This window comes from Canis lupus, chromosome X, assembly GCF_011100685.1.
Source record: "Canis lupus familiaris isolate Mischka breed German Shepherd chromosome X, alternate assembly UU_Cfam_GSD_1.0, whole genome shotgun sequence".
NCBI lineage: Eukaryota > Metazoa > Chordata > Mammalia > Carnivora > Canidae > Canis > Canis lupus.
In genome coordinates this window covers 55,269,675-55,285,763 of record NC_049260.1, presented here as the reverse complement: position 1 = coordinate 55,285,763, position 16,089 = coordinate 55,269,675, and the positions used below count along the sequence as shown (strand labels likewise).

The 16,089-nt window shown below is 38.2% G+C and overlaps 1 protein-coding gene and 1 pseudogene across 7 annotated transcripts in view; one reads left to right on the top strand and one right to left on the bottom strand.

The window, feature by feature from the left end:
- TEX11 (testis expressed 11) overlaps positions 1-16,089 on the top strand; it is a 311,539-nt gene that overhangs the window by 178,424 nt on the left and 117,026 nt on the right. For all 7 annotated transcript variants that reach the window (XM_038587641.1, XM_038587642.1, XM_038587640.1 and 4 more), the window contains one exon: positions 14,364-14,485. In XM_038587641.1, the coding sequence (XP_038443569.1) occupies positions 14,364-14,485 (122 nt within the window). The remainder of the gene's footprint in view (positions 1-14,363; positions 14,486-16,089) is intronic.
- On the bottom strand, positions 12,998-14,187 carry LOC102154384 (annotated as a pseudogene).

The following is a 16,089-nucleotide window of genomic DNA, read 5'->3' as shown; positions in this document are numbered from 1 at the left end:
TCCCCCCTAGTTATCTGTGACCATTTTTTAAAGCCATGTTTGTTGATAATATATAGAATAAAACTTACTAGATTCTTTGAGGTTTATTTATATTAATAAATCTATGAGTTTTGACAAATGTATAGAGTTATGTAACCACCATTACCATCATGATACAGAACAAAAAATTGCCTCAGGCTCCTTTATTGTCATTCCTTCCCACCACTTTTAGCCCTGGAAGCAGCTGAACTTATTTCTATCTCTGTATTTTTGCCTTTTCCAAAATGTCATATAAATGAGATCATACAGTATAAAGCTTTTTAAGCCTTTCTTTCACTTATCATAATGTATTCAAAACCCATTCATACTGTTGTGTTTCCATAGTTTGTTCTTCTTTATTGCCACAGTTTATTCATTCACCATTTGAAGTATATTTGGATGGTTTCCATTGTGAGCAAGTGTGAATAAATGTGCTATAAATATCTGTTTACAGATTTTGTGTGATGATAAAATTTAACTTCTCTAGGATAAATATCTAGGAGTTGGATTTTTGGGTTGTATGGTAGATACATGTTTAACTATCAGAAACTGCCAAGCTGTTTTTCTAAGTAGCTATACAATTTTACATTCTAACCAGTTATGTTTGAGTGTTCCAGGTGATCTGCTTGGAATTGTCCATTTAAAAAATACTTTACCCATTCTAATAGTTGATGTATATCAACTTGGAATTGTCCATTTAAAATTCCTACTTGTCCTTTTAAAAAATACTTTACCCATTCTAATAGTTGGGTAGTGGTATCTTACTGTGGTTTTAACTATATTTCTGTAATGTCTAACATTTGAAATCCATATATCTTCTTTGGCAGAGTGTTGTTTTTTTTTTTTAAAAAAAGATTTTATTTATTTATTCATGAGAGACATAGAGAGAGAGAGAAAGAGAGGCAGAGACACAGGCAGAGGGAGAAACAGGCTCCATGCAGGGAGCCTGACCTGGGACTCAATCCCAGGTCTTCAGGATCCCACCCCAGGCCGAAGGTGCCGCTAAACTGCTAAGCCACTGGGGCTGCGCTGGCAGAGTGTTTATATAAATCTTTTGCCCAGTTTTCTATAGGGAACTTAGTTTTCTTTTAAAAAAAGTTATCTCTAATATGTTTTATTCATCTTGTATCATAGTGGCTAGAACATAGGGAAGAAAAATATTTTAGTTACTAAGATATAGGGAACTTTGTTTTCTTATTGAATTTTGAAAGTTCTTTATACATTTTATTTTATTTTTATTTATTTTTTTGTATATTTTTTATTGGAGTTCGATTTGCCAACATATAGCATAACACCCAATGCTCATCACGTCAAGTGTTCCCCTCAGTGCCCATCATCCAGTCACCACAATGCCCTGCCCACCTCCCTTCCACCACCCCTTGTTCGTTTCCCAGTTAGGAGACTCTCATGTTCTGTCACCCTCTCTGATATTTCCCACTCATTTTCTCTTCTTTCCGCTTTATTCCCTTTCACTATTTTTTATATTCCCCCAATGAATGAGACCATATAATGTTTGTCTTTCTCCAATTGACTTACTTCACTCAGCATAATACCCTCCAGCTCCATCCACATTGAAGCAAATGGTGAGTATTTGTTGTTTCTAATGGCTGAGTAATATTCCACTGTATATATAGACCACATCTTCTTTATCCATTCATCTTTCAAAGGACACTGAGGCTCATCCACAGTTTGGTTATTGTGGACATTGCTGCTATAAACATTGGGGTGCAGCTATCCTGCCGTTTTGCTGTATTTGTATCTTTGGGGTAAATCCCCAGCAGTGCAACTGCTGAGTCGTAGGGCAGATCTATTTTTAACTCTTTGAGGAACCTCCACACAGTTTTCCAGAGTGGCTGTACCAGTTCACATTCCCACCAACAGTGCAAGAGGGTTCCCGTTTCTCCACATCCTCTCCAACATTTGTTGTTTCCTGTCTTGTTAATTTTCCCCATTCTCACTGGTGTGAGGTGGTATCTCATTGTGGTTTTGATTTGTATTTCCCTGATGGCCAGTGATACGGAGCATTTTCTCATGTGCTTGTTGCCATGTCTATGTCTTCCTCTGTGAAATTAATGTTCATGTCTTTTGCCCATTTCATGATTGGATTATTTGTTTCTTTGCTGTTGAGCTTTTAAGAAGTTCTTTATAGATGATGGATACTAGCCCTTTATCTGATATGTCATTTGCAAACATCTTCTCCCATTCTGTCGGTTGTCTTTTAGTTTTGTTGACTGTTTCTTTTGCTGTGCAGAAGCTTTTTATCTTGATGAAGTCCCAATACTTCATTTTTGCTTTTGTTTCCCTTGCCTTCATAGATGTATCTTGCAAGAAGTTGCTGTGGCCAAGTTCAAAAAGGGTGTTGCCTGTGTTCTGCTCTTGGATTTTAATAGATTCTTGTCTCACATTGAGATCTTTCCTCCAATTTGAGTTTATCTTTGTGTCTGGTGTAAGAGAATGGTCTAGTTTCATTCTTCTGCATGTGGCTGTCCAATTTTTCCAGCACCTTTTATTGAAGAGACTGTCCTTTTTCCAGTGGATAGTCTTTCCTGCTTTGTCGAAAATTAGTTGACCATAGAGTTGAGGGCCCATTTCTGGGTTCTCTGTTCTGTTCCATTGATCTATGTGTCTCTTTTTGTCCCAATACCATGCTGTATTAATGATTACAGCTTTTTAGTACAGCTTGAAATCCAGCATTGTGATGCCCCCGGCTCTGGTTTTCTTTGTCAATATTCCCCTATTGTGGAATATTGACAAATATTGTGGGCTATTTGGAGTCTTTTCTGATTCCACACAAATCTTAAGATGATTTGTTCCAACTCTGTAAAGAAAGTCCATGGTATTTTGATAAGGATTGCATTAAATGTGTAAATTGCCCTGGGTAGCATTGATATTTTCACAATATTAATTCTTCTAATCCAGTGTATAGAAATGCCACTGATTTCTGGGCATTGATTTTGCATCCTGCCACACTGCCAAATTGCTGTATGAGTTCTAGCAATCTTGGGGTGGAGTCTTTTGGGTTTTCTTTGTACAGTATCATGTCATCTGAAAAGAGGGAGAGTTTGACTTCTTCTTTGCTAATTTGATGCCTTTTATTTCTTTTTGTTGTCTGATTGCTGAGGCTAGGACTTTTAGTACTATGTTGAATAGCAGTGGTGAAAGTGGACTTCCCTGTCTTGTTCCTGATCTTAGGGGAAAGGCTCCCAGTGTTTCCCCATTGAGAATGATATTTGCTGTGGGCTTTTTGTAGATGGCTTTCAACATGCTGAGGAATGTTTCCTCTATCCCTACACTCTAAAGAGTTTTGATCAGGAATGGATGCTGTATTTTGTCAAATGCTTTCTCTGCATCTATTGAGAGGATCTTGTGGTTCTTGTTTTTTCTCTTGTTGATATGATCTATCATGTTGATTGCTTTATGAGTGTTGAAACAGCCTTGCATCTCAGGGAAATATCCTACTTTGTCATGGTGATTAATCTTCTTAATGTACTGTTGGATCCTATTGGCTAGTATCTTGTTGAGAATTGTTGCATCTGTGTTCATCAGGGATATTGGCCTATAATTCCCCTTTTTGGTGGGGTCTTTGTCTGGTTTTGGCATTAAGGTGATGCTGGCCTCATAGAAAAGAGTCTGGACACTGGGACACTTGCACCCTGATGTTTATAGCAGCAATGTCCACAATAGCTAAACTGTGGAAGGAGCCTCGGTGTCCATCGAAAGATGAATGGATAAAGAAGATGTGGTTTATGTGTACAATGGAATATTACTCAGCCATTAGAAATGACAAATACCCACCATTTGCTTCAACGTGGATGGAACTGGAGGGTATTATGCTGAGTGAAATAAGTCAATCTGAGAAGCACAAACATTATATGGTCTCATTCATTTGGGGAATATAAAAAAATAGTGACAGGGAATAAAGGGGAAAGGAGAAAAAATGAGTGGGAAATATCAGAAAGGGAGACAGAACATGAGAGACTCCTAACTCTGGGAAACGAACTAGGGGTGGTAGAAAGGGAGGAGGGCAGGGGGTGGGGGTGACTGGGTGACGGGCACTGAGGGGGGCACTTGATGGGATGAGCACTGGGTGTTATTCTATATGTTGGCAAATTGAACACCAGTAAAAAAATAAATTAAAAAAAAAGAAAAGAGTTTGGAAGTATTTTATCCCTTTCTATCCTTTGGAACAGCATTAGTAGAACAGGTATTGTTTCTTCTTTAAACGTTTAATATAATTCCCCAGGGAAGCCATCTTGCCCCAGACTTTTGTATCTTGGGAGGTTTTGATGACTGCTTCAATTTCGTCCCTGGTTATTGGCCTGTTCAGGTTTTCTATTTCTTCCTGTACCAGTGTTGATAGTTTGGGGTTTTCCAGAAATGCATCCATTTCTTCTAGATTGCCTAATTTATTGGCGCATAGCTGCTCATAATATGTTTTTAAAATTGCTTTTAATTCCTTGGTATTGGTTGTGATCTCTCCTCTTTCATTCATGATTTTATTAATTGGAGTTATTTCTCTTTTGTTTTTAATAAGGCTGGCAAATGGTTTATCTATATTTTTTAAGACTTATTTATTTATTCAGAGAGAGAGAGAGAGAGAGAAAGAGGCAGAGACACAGGCAGAGGAAGAAGCAGACTCCATGCAGGGAGCCTGATGTGGGACTCGATCCCAGGTCTCCAGGATCACACCTCGGGCTGCAGGCAGTGCTAAACCACTGTGCCACCGGGGCTGCCCCTGGATTATCTATCTTATTAATTCTTTCAAGGAACCAACTCCCAGATTTGATCTGTTCTACAGTTCTTCTGGTCTCTATTTCATTGAGTTCTGCTCGAATCTTTATTAACTCTCTTCTTCTGCTTGGTGTAGGCTTTATTTGCTGTTCTTTCTCCAGTTTCTTTAGGTGTGCAAGGTTAGCTTGTGTATTTGAGGTTTTTCCAATTTTTTGACGGATGCTTATATTGTGATGTATTTCCCTCTTAGGACTGCTTTTGCTGTATCCCAAAGATTTTGAGTGATTGTATCTTCATTCTCATTAGTTTCCACGAATCTTTTTAATTCTTCTCTAATTTCCTGGTTGACCCTTGATCTTTTAGCAGGATGCTCTTTAACCTCCACATGTTTAAGTTTCTTCCAAAATTCTTCTTGTGATTGAGTTCAAGTTTCAAAGCATTATGGTCTGATAATATGCAGGGGAGTACCCCAATCTTTTGGTATCGGTTGAGACCTGATTTGTGACCCAGTATGTGGTCTATTCTGGAGAAAGTTCCATGTGCACTTGAGAAGAATGTGTATTCGGTTGCATTTGGATGTAAAGTTCTATAAATATCTGTGAAATCCATCTGGGCCAGTGTATCATTTAAAGCTCTTGTTTCTTTGGATATGTTGTCCTTAGAATATCAGTCATTTGCAGAAAGTGCTGTGTTGAAGTCTCCCAGTATTAGTGTATTATTATCTAAGTATGTCTTTGCTTTGGTTATTAATTGGTTGATATACTTGGCAGCTCCCACATTAAGGTCATAAATATTCATGATTGTTAGTTCCTCTTGTTAGATAGATCCTTTAAGTATGATATAGTGTCCTTCTTAATCTCTTACTACAGTCTTCGGGATAAACTTTAATTTATCTGATATGAGGATGGCTACCCCTGCTTTCTTTTGAGGACCATTTGAATGGTAAATGGTTCTCCAACCTTTCATTTTCAGGCTGTAGGTATGCTTAGGTCTAAAATGCGTCTCTTGTATTTAGCAAATAGATGGGTCTTGCTTTTTTATCCAGTCTGAAACCCTACATCTTTTGATAGGATCATTAAGACCATTCTCATTCAAAATTAGTATTAAAAGATATGATTTTAGTGTCATCGTAATACCTATTCAGTCCCTGTTTTTGTGGATTGTTCCCTTGGACTTCCTCTTTCTATTCCAGAATCCCCCTTAATATTTCTTGCAGAGCTGGCTTGGTGGTCACATATTCTTTCAGTTTCTGCCTATCTTGGAAGCTCTTTATCTCTTCTTCTATTCTGAATGAGAGCCTTGCTGGATAAAGTATTGATTTTAGGGGGGGACCTCTGTATCTCCTGGATCTGAATGCCTGTTTCCTTTCAGGCATTATTAGGGAAGTTCTCAGCTATGATTTGTTCAAATATGCTTTCTGGTCCTCTGTCCCTCTTGGCGCCCTCTGGAACCCCAATTAAACATAGATTTTTCCTTCTGAGGCTGTCATTTATTTCCTTTAACCTTTCCTCATGGTCTTTTAATTTTTTCTATTTTTTCTTCTGCTTCCTTCCTTGTCATCAACTTGTGTTTTATGTCACTCTTTTTTTCCCCCACCCTTTCTTTTACCTCATTAACCCTCGTCATTAGGACCTCCAGTTTGGATTGCATCTCATTTAATTGATTTTTAATTTTGGCCTGATTAGATCTAAATTTTGCAGTCATGAAGTCTCTTGAATCCTTTATGCTTTTTTTTCCAGAGCCATCAGTATCTTTATTTTATTTTATTTTTTAAAGATTTTTATTTATTTATTTATTCATGAGACACACACACACACACACACACACACACAGAGAGAGAGAGAGAATCGAGAGATCAAGAGAGAGGCAGAGACATGCAGAGGGAGAAGCAGGCTCCATGCAGGAGACTGACTTGAGACGCGATCCTGGGTCTCCGAGATCACGCCCTGGGCTGCAGGCGGCACTAAACTGCTGTGCCACCGGGGCTGCCCCATCAGTATCTTTATAATTTTGCTTCTGAATTGTCTTTCTGACATCAAATTGTAATCCAAATTCTGTAACTCTGTGGGAGAGAGTACTGTTCCTGATTCTTTCTTTTGTGGTGAATTCTTGTCATTTTGCTCAGTGCAGAGTGGCTAAATACGAGTTGTACTTGTTAGAAGCACAAACCCTTCTCTCTATAGCGTTCCAGCTGTTCTCTCTTTAAATCTCAGATTGAATTCGTAGGTTTTCAGGATGATTTGAAAGTTACCTAGGTAAGTTGGTGGGGACAGGTGACTTGGGGACCCTACTCCTCTGCTATCTTGTCCCACCCTGCTCTTTAAATATTTAGATACAAATTATCAGATGTATGTTTTATAATTTTTTCTTTTATTTTCTTATCAATGTCTTTCATGAGAAGTTTGATGGCTTTATCTTTTTTCCTCTTTTATGGAATAGCTACGAAACCTTTACCTAATCTAAGGTAACAAAGATTTTTTTCCTGTGTTTTCTTCAAGAAATTTTATAAGTTTAAGTGTATGGTTAGTTCTGTGATCAATTTTATATATTAATTTTTGCACTTAAGGTATGAACCAAAGTTCATTCTTTTTGCACATGGCTATCTAATCATTCCAGCATCATTTTTCAGCATTATTTATTTAAAAACTATCCTTTTTCAACTGAATTACCTTGCGCATTTATTGAAATTAGTTGTCATATATGCATGTGGGTCTCCTTCTGGATTTTGCATTCTCTTCCATTGTTCTGTTCATCTCTTCCTTATACCACTTCCACACTGTCTTAATTAGTTTAGCTGTATAATGAATTTGAAATCATGTAGTCAAAGGTCATAATTTTGCATGACTTGAATCCTTTTAAAAACGTTAAGTCTTGGGATGCCTGGGTGGCTCAGCGGTTGAGCATCTGCCTTCAGTCCAGGGCGTGATCCTGGAGACCCAGGATCGAATCCCACATCGGGCTCCCTGCATGGAGCCTGCTTCTCCCTCTGCCTATGTCTCTGCCTGCCTCTTTCTGTGTCTCTCATAAATAAATAAAATCTTTAAAAAAAAAAGTTAAGTCTTGTTCTTTCGCCCAGAATATTGTCTTTATTTGCAAATGTTCTATGTGCACTTGCGAAAAATGTATATTTTACTATTGTTTGAGTGTTCTATAAGCATTATTCAGGTCAAGCTGATTAATAGTGTAAAGTGTACTACATCCTTGCTGATTCACTACTTTTTCTATCAGTTATTAAGAAAATATACTGAAATCTTTGAGTATAATTGTGGATCTCTTAATTTTTCCTTATAGTTCTTTAAAATTTTACTCCTTCAGTTTTGAAATTGTATCATTAGGTGTATAAACATTTAGGATTGTTATGTTCTTGTAATGAATTAATTCCTTTATCATCATGAATTAACCTTCTGTCATGTAATATTCTTTGCTCTGAAATCCATTTTGTCTGATATTAATATAGCCACTCCAACTTTCTTTTTTAATAGCTTTATAATTCCCCCACCAGAATATTCACTTATCTAAAGTATACAATTCTATAGCTTTTACTGTATCAGAGAATTAGACAACTATCCTCACAATCTAATTTCAGCACATTTTCAGCACTCCACAAAAGAATTTTCATACTCTTTAGCCATCATTCCCTCATTCTTCCCACACCTGTAGCCCTCGGCACACAGAACCTTATTTCAAGGGCAATCTGTTGATGACAAGAGAGAAATTTAATTGTGCAATCCTGGGAACGAGCAGTTCCATTCACAGAATGTATTGTAAAGAATAAGCATATGAGGGATGCCTGGGTGACTCAGTCAGTTAAGCCTCTGACTTTTGATTTCAGTTCAGGTCATGTTCTTGGGTTCGTGGGATTGAGCCCTGTGTTGGGCTTGAGCTCTGCATTTGTCATAGAGTCTGTTTGAGGATTCTTTCCCTCCCTCTGTCCCTTTCCTCTCATCCCCTCTCTCCCTCACCTCCCCCCTCAAAGAAAAAGAAGCATAGGATGCACAAAGATATACACAGGGATGTTCCTGAAGCACTATTCCAGCAAAATACATAATTTATATCCCTCAGTAGGAAACTGTATTAATAAAATACTAGTATCCCAGCTTTCTTTCGATTACCTTTAACATAGTATATATTATTCCATGCATTTTCTTTTAACAATTTTGTCTTTATATTTAAATTGTGTTTCTTGTAGGTAGTCTATAGTTGAATGTTGCTTTCTTTACTTCAGTGTGACTATCTGTCTTTCACTTGGGTTGTATAGACCATTTATATTTAACACGATTATTGATATGGTAAAGTTTAAATTTAGCATCTTGTCATTTGTCTTCTGTTTGTCCCACCTGTTCTTTGTTATCATTTTTCTTTTTTCTACTTTCTTTTGGATTTAGTATTTTTTATGATTACATTTATGTCATCTTTTAGCTTATTACCCATCTTTTGTTTTATTTTAATTATTAAGTTGTATAGTACATATATTTAACTTATTGTAGTCTACCTTTATGATATGTAATAGAATGTAATATCACCATTCATTTTTAAATTTTATTGTTTTATATTCCATTTTATGAATGTACCAAAATGTATTTAACCCATCCATTATTTAATGGAATTTAGGTTGGCTCTATATTTTTATTCTACCTTTTTTTTTTCTTGAAATACAGAATTTTATTTAGAAACTGTTTAAAGTAGAAAAAAACACTGTCAAGAAAAACCAGGTGGAAAATGGGTTCCCAATAAAATGGAATTTTAGGGCAACAAAAGTCTTAAAGGCCACAAAAGAGAAATAGCACCACTGTTATTTTGAACAATGGCTAGTTACTTGCATTTTTCGGCATTGTTAATCCCTGAATCTGGGTTTTCCTCTGAATTCCACACAGCATGCACTACACAACAATTTTATCATAAAATATCTGCTTTCTACACACATTTTAGGACAAGCTACCACCGGAAACAAATCAATACAAATACATCAGGGGCTGAACAATCTCACTAGTGGGTAATACACATTTTGCAGAATTCTGCCAAACAAAGGAACTGAATAGGCTAGGGGCAAAGCAATGAAGAAGAGTTAAGGAATGAAATAGTTTAAATATTAATAATGAATTAAGACATGGTACTGTATCTTCTGCAAAAGAAATTTAACATTTAGTATCACGCTAATGAATTTTGTCTCCAAAGAGATTAGTGCACTGGCAAAGTATTCCGATAACAGTGGAGGGTGGTGGACAGCAGGTACGGAGAACACCCAGCCATGCAGATCCTAATGTAGCGATGGCCTTCACTGGTCACTCCCTTTGCCAGAGGTCCAGAAAGAACTTGTAGTGTGACCACCTGCCTGCTGAACTTACACTCTAAGCAGCAAACTTTAAGGAGCCAAAGAGCAGTCCCCAGTGGGCAAGGGGAGCAGACAAGAGAAACATGTTCAATGTAAACTTAAAAGACAGTAAAATGGGACATGACTCCCATTGAAATCCCAGAGATGTGGGCAATTCCCCAAAAGTAGTTGTTAGATTTAAAAACTGGACACACCTCATTCCCCAAAAAACACAATATATAGAAACTTCAGGGATAACTGGAAAAATCATCAGAGAAATGTTCAATGAAATTCAGGCTCTTCAACTCAAACATCTCAGGGCTAAAACACACCATCTAGGCAGCAATGCCTCTTGCTTCTTAGAGCAGGAATACAATTGGTCAAGGACACCAAATGGCTTTGCAGAGCAACTTTTTAAACTTCCCTTTTGGAGCCAAGGTCTAGGTCTTTGAGGATTCAAGCAGCCCTGCAAGGCCTGTGAACAGCAGATTCCAAAGATCCAGAGGTCTGGTCCTTCCTTCCCAGACACCATGTCAAATACGTAAAATCTCCTGTCATGGTACATTTTATATTTTGAAATATGGAAACATGTTTTAAATACTCTTAAGACTCGTACAGCAATTTGGCAGTGTGGCAGGATACAAAATCAATGCCCAGAAATCAGTGGCATTTCTATACACTAACAATGACACTGAAGAAAGAGAAATTAAAGAGTCAATCCCATTTACAATTGCACCCAAAAGCATAAGATACCTAGTAATAACCTAACCAAAGAGGTAAAGGATCTATACCCTAAAAACTACTGAACACGTCTGAAAGAAATTGAGGATGACACAAAGAGATGGAAAAATATTCCATGCTCATGGATTGGCAGAATTAATATTGTGAAAATGTCAATGTTACCCAGGGCAATATACACGTTTAATGCAATCCCTATCCAAATACCATGGACTTTCTTCAGAGAGTTGAAACAAAATATTTTAAGATTTGTGTGGAATCAGAAAAGACCCCGAATAGCCAGGGGAATTTTAAAAAAGAAAACCATATCTGGGGGCATCACAATGCCAGATTTCAGGTTGTACTACAAAGCTATGTTCATCAAGACAGTGTGGTACTGGCACAAAAACAGACACATAGATCAATGGAACAGAATAGAGAATCCAGAAGTGGACCCTCAACTTTATGGTCAACTAATATTTGACAAAGCAGGAATGACTATCCACTGGAAAAAGGACAGTCTCTTCAAAAAATGGTTCTGGGAAAATTGGACATCCACATGCAGAAGAATGAAACTAGACCACTCTCTTGCACCATACACAAAGATAAACTCAAAATGGATGAAAGATCTAAATGTGAGACAAGATTCCATCAAAATCCTAGAGGAGAACACAGGCAACACCCTTTTTGAACTCGGCCACAATAACTTCTTGCAAGATACATCCACGAAGGCAAAAGAAACAAAAGCAAAAATGAACTATTGGGACTTCATCAAGATAAGAAGCTTTTGCACAGCAAAGGATACAGTCAACAAAACTAAAAGACAACCTACAGAATGGGAGAAGATATTTGCAAATGACCTTTCAGATAATGGGCTAGTATCCAAGATCTATAAAGAACTTATGAAACTCAGCACCAAAGAAACAAACAATCCAATCATGAAATGGGCAAAAGACATGAACAGAGATCTCACAGAGGAAGACATAGACATGGCAACAAGAACATGAGAAAATGCTCCGCATCGCTGGCCATCAGGGAGATACAAATCAAAACCACAATGAGATACCACCTCACACCAGTGAGAATGTTGAACATTAACAAGACAGGAAACAACAAATGTTGGAGAGGATGAGGAGAAAGGGGAACCCTCCTGCACTGTTGGTGGGAATGTGAACTGGTGCAGCCACTCTGGAAAACTGTGTGGAGGTTCCTCAAAGAGTTAAAAATAGACCTGCCCTACGACTCAGCAGTTGCACTGCTGGGGATTTACCCCAAAGATACAGATGCAGTGAAACGCCGGGACACCAGCACCCCGATGTTTCTAGCAGCAATGTCCACAATAGCCACACTGTGGAAGGAGCCTCGGTGTCCATTGAAAGATGAATGGATGAAGAAGATGTGGTCTATGTATACAATGGAATATTACTCAGCCATTAGAAACAACAAATACCCACCATTTGCTTCGACGTGGATGGAACTGGAGGGTATTATGCTGAGTGAAATAAGTCAATCGGAGAAGGACAAACATATGGTCTCATTCATTTGGGGAATATAAAAAATAGTGAAAGGGAATAAAGGGGAAAGGAAAAAAAGTGAGTGGGAAATATCAGAGAGGGAGACAGAACATGAGAAACTCCTAACTCTGGGAAACGAACTAGGGATGGTAGAAAGGGAGGTGGGCGGGAGGTGGGGGTGACTGGGTGACAGGCACTGAGGGGGGGCACTTGATGGGATGAGCACTGGGTGTTATTCTATATGTTGGCAAATTGAACACGAATAAAAAATAAATTTAAAAAATAAATAAATATTCTTAAGACATTTATTTATTAAAACGTTCTCTGCCAAGATTTCACATTAGCTTGAAATTCAAGTCAGTCTTTACATTTCTCTACTGAGGACTCCATCTCAGTGTATGACATAAAAGCACCTCCTCCAGCAGTGAGTGTTACCAGTGTCCACACAGTGAGCAATACGGTCAGCCTCTCTTTCCTCAGGTGACCCAACTAGATGTTAATACTGCTCTGCTATAGGGTAGAAGCTCCTAACTCAAATTTATTGGAAAAGGACAGAAACTTCTGCAAAGTGCACTTTAAGAAGAGGTACTGTTTGCTCATGAAAAGAAACCAGTGAATCCTCTAAGAATAATAAAAGGGGTCATTTTACAGTTAAGCACATGATTTGGAGTGAAGAATTCGGATGTTGCTCTGCTGGTCCAGGCTGTTAATGCTCTTCTTGTTCCTCTTGTGAGCTCCCTTCATCAGGCATCACGAAGCCTTCATCTGTGGCATAGAGAATGTCCACAATCCTCTGCAATAGGGAGTTGTTTTCCCCTTTGTTCTCCTGGCAAATCAATTCAATGTTTCTCAGCTTTCCAAAGTAGAAATCTCTCTCTTTCTCCAAGTCTTTGACGGTAAGTTTCAATACATTGACCTGCTGCATCAATTCAGCTGCTTTGTCATCCCCGTTGCCCACACCAGGATTCTTTCGCACCACACCCAGGCCAGCCTTAGGGGTTGCAGTAGTTCCGTGTGTTGCAATGGACTTCTGTGGAGCTGCACTGCTAGAGCTGAGAGGTTTCTTCAGTTTGTTCAGAGCTGGAGCAACAGGGAGGGAGCCACTGCAGTTTCTTGGCCTTGTCTGGCAGCTACAGGGTCATAGTCTTTTCCATCATAGTTTGCATCAAAAAACTTCTTGAACCACTGAACAAATTAAAAATTGTCCTGAAACTTTCCTTTTACTAATTTGTCCACAGGAATTATTTTGTCAACACCCATTCTCTTAAAACCTGCTTGTAGTATTTTGAAGTTCTGGATGTATTCATGCTCTAGTTTAGCCTGGAATTTCACTTTCTTCAAGGCAATGGAGCCAGGGAACAGCATGTCCATAAACTGACAATAGGCAGCCCCTGAGCACAACTGTTCAATCTTTGTCAGATTCAGCTGCAGAGACTCATTCATCCAGGCCAGCATGTCATGTCGACTTAGGTTATCACTGGTGATGGATGTTGAGTATACGTTCACTTTGGCTCTTGGTGGGACTGTGTCCACTGCCTGTGCCTGGCTTTGGTTCTGTCTTCATTTCATTCAAACCACCCAAACTTTTTATTCTATCTTTAAAAAATATTGCTGAACCAGAACACCTGGGTGGCTCAGCGGTTGAGGGTCTGCCTTCAGCACAGGGTGTGATCCCGGGGTCTGAGATCGAGTCCCATGTGGGGCCCCTTGAGGAGAGCCTACTTCTCCCTCTGCCTAGGTCTCTGCCTCTCTCTCTCTGTGTGTCTCTTATGAATAAATAAATAAAATATTTTTAAAAATGCTAACCATATTTGTATGTTTTTGTTCACTTTTGCAAGTATATCCATGGGATAAATTCACAGGGGTGAATTGCTCAGTTGGGTATTTTTCTGACATTCAAGTCCTCCTTGACATTTTAGCAATTTAGATGACTTTATGAAAATTAGCTAATATTTTAAAGGTATTAGTGCTCTTAATATTAATTCCAAAGTCACTGTATTATAATTAACCATATATAGCTATTATCTTTGATAAGAATATCTCATTTTTTATATTATTTCTTTCCTTTTCAGCTTTGCAGGCAATTACTACTTTGGAGAAATTATTAGAAGAAGATCCAAAAGAGAATGAGCTACTTACAGATAGAGATTCACCTGTCATGCTCCTCAGTATAGCTGCCCATTTTGCTCTAGAAGTAATTCTTATGTATTTATCTACAAGATTTTTACCTCTTTTCCATTTTGAGAGACAATTAATGGAACTCTTTTAGAGGAATTTTCTACAAAGAAAAGAAATTAGTTGGTAGTTGGTGTGAGAAGTAGGATGAGAAGTTTGTTTGAGATGGAATGAATGAGAATGCTTATATGCTGATGGAAATGACCCAGTAAGAACAAAAAATTGACAGTGTGTAAGAAAAAAGAGAATTGTTAGAGCAATGTCCTTAAACAAGCGAGAGGTGATGGGCACAAGTGTATAAATTCAGGGATTGGCTTTACAAAAGAAAATGGTTAGTTCATCCATGAAAGCAGTTGAGGAATTAGAGTATGTGGTATGGTTCCTGGTGTACGAATAAATGTGGTAGTGGGAATCTGGAAGCTTTTTTCCTCACTGCTTCAGGTTTTTCAACAAAGTAGGAAACAAAGTCATTGCCTGAGAGTGAGAATGGGAGAGGAGGTGTTAGGGAGTTTGAGAAGATAAGATAAGGTGTAAACTAATCATGCAGGAAGGCAAGAAAGCAAATGACATGGTAGTGTGGGGTGCTTGCTTGCCCAGTAAGTATTAAGGCCTATTTGATGAAGTTTTAAAATAAAGAAATAGTTGTACAGGTTTTTATCCAGCCACCTTCAGCTCCATAGATATAGGCACAAAAGTCAGTAGAAAGTTGAATTTAACCAGGTTTAAGGTTTTGCTGGATGAATACAATGGAGCAAAAGAGGAGTAGCAAAATCAAGAAACAAGGAAGTGGTTATAATTAATCCCCATGGAATTTAAACTAAACATGGAGGAGGACATCAAGGGGATAAAGGACAGTGAAAAATTTGTAGCATGAATGGATTGGAGGTCTAAGTGCAGTTGAAGGATTGCTGGAGTAATAGAAAGGAGTGAATTAGAAAGGTAGGAAATAGTAGTCAATAGAATACATGAGACAGAGCAGGGTGCAGGACTAGAATGAGGAAGTGAGACACTTAAGGAAGCACTCACTTTCTGAGTCATGCAAGTGTAAAGTTGGTTCTTGCAGGAGTGGTTTTCAAGAAAATAACTTTGCAGTAGATAAGTCATCAAGAAATGAGAAGAAATGGCCTAAGAGCTGGTGGATCAGCACAATGAGGAATGGTGGGTGATACAGTCTGATGACAGGAAATTCGAAGCTAGGGATTTAGGGAGGAAAAAGGAAGAATAATTTTAAAACATCAATGAAGAACAAAAACTACACCTACTTCATCTCCAGGCCTAGGAGTAGAAGGGAGACAAAAGAAAAATTGCCACTACATGAGGGGGTTCTTTGGAAGCAATCCTTGATGGGATCTAGATTTCTATTACAGAAAGAATGTGGAGGGAACTTTCAGGGAAGAGGTTGCTCATAGAGAAGATTTTGATGATAATGAACTAAACTTCAGAGAGTGTAGTAGAAAGATTGGGGGAGTAGGGGAGAAATGGGAAAAGAGTAAACGGGGGATTTATAGAGCTTTATGGAGACTGGGGTGCTAGAAATAATCTGGAGTCTGGGGTTCTTTCGGTTACTGCTAATGAACAGGGATAAAGAGCACAGTATTAATCCTAGTGCATTCATGGCAGTGT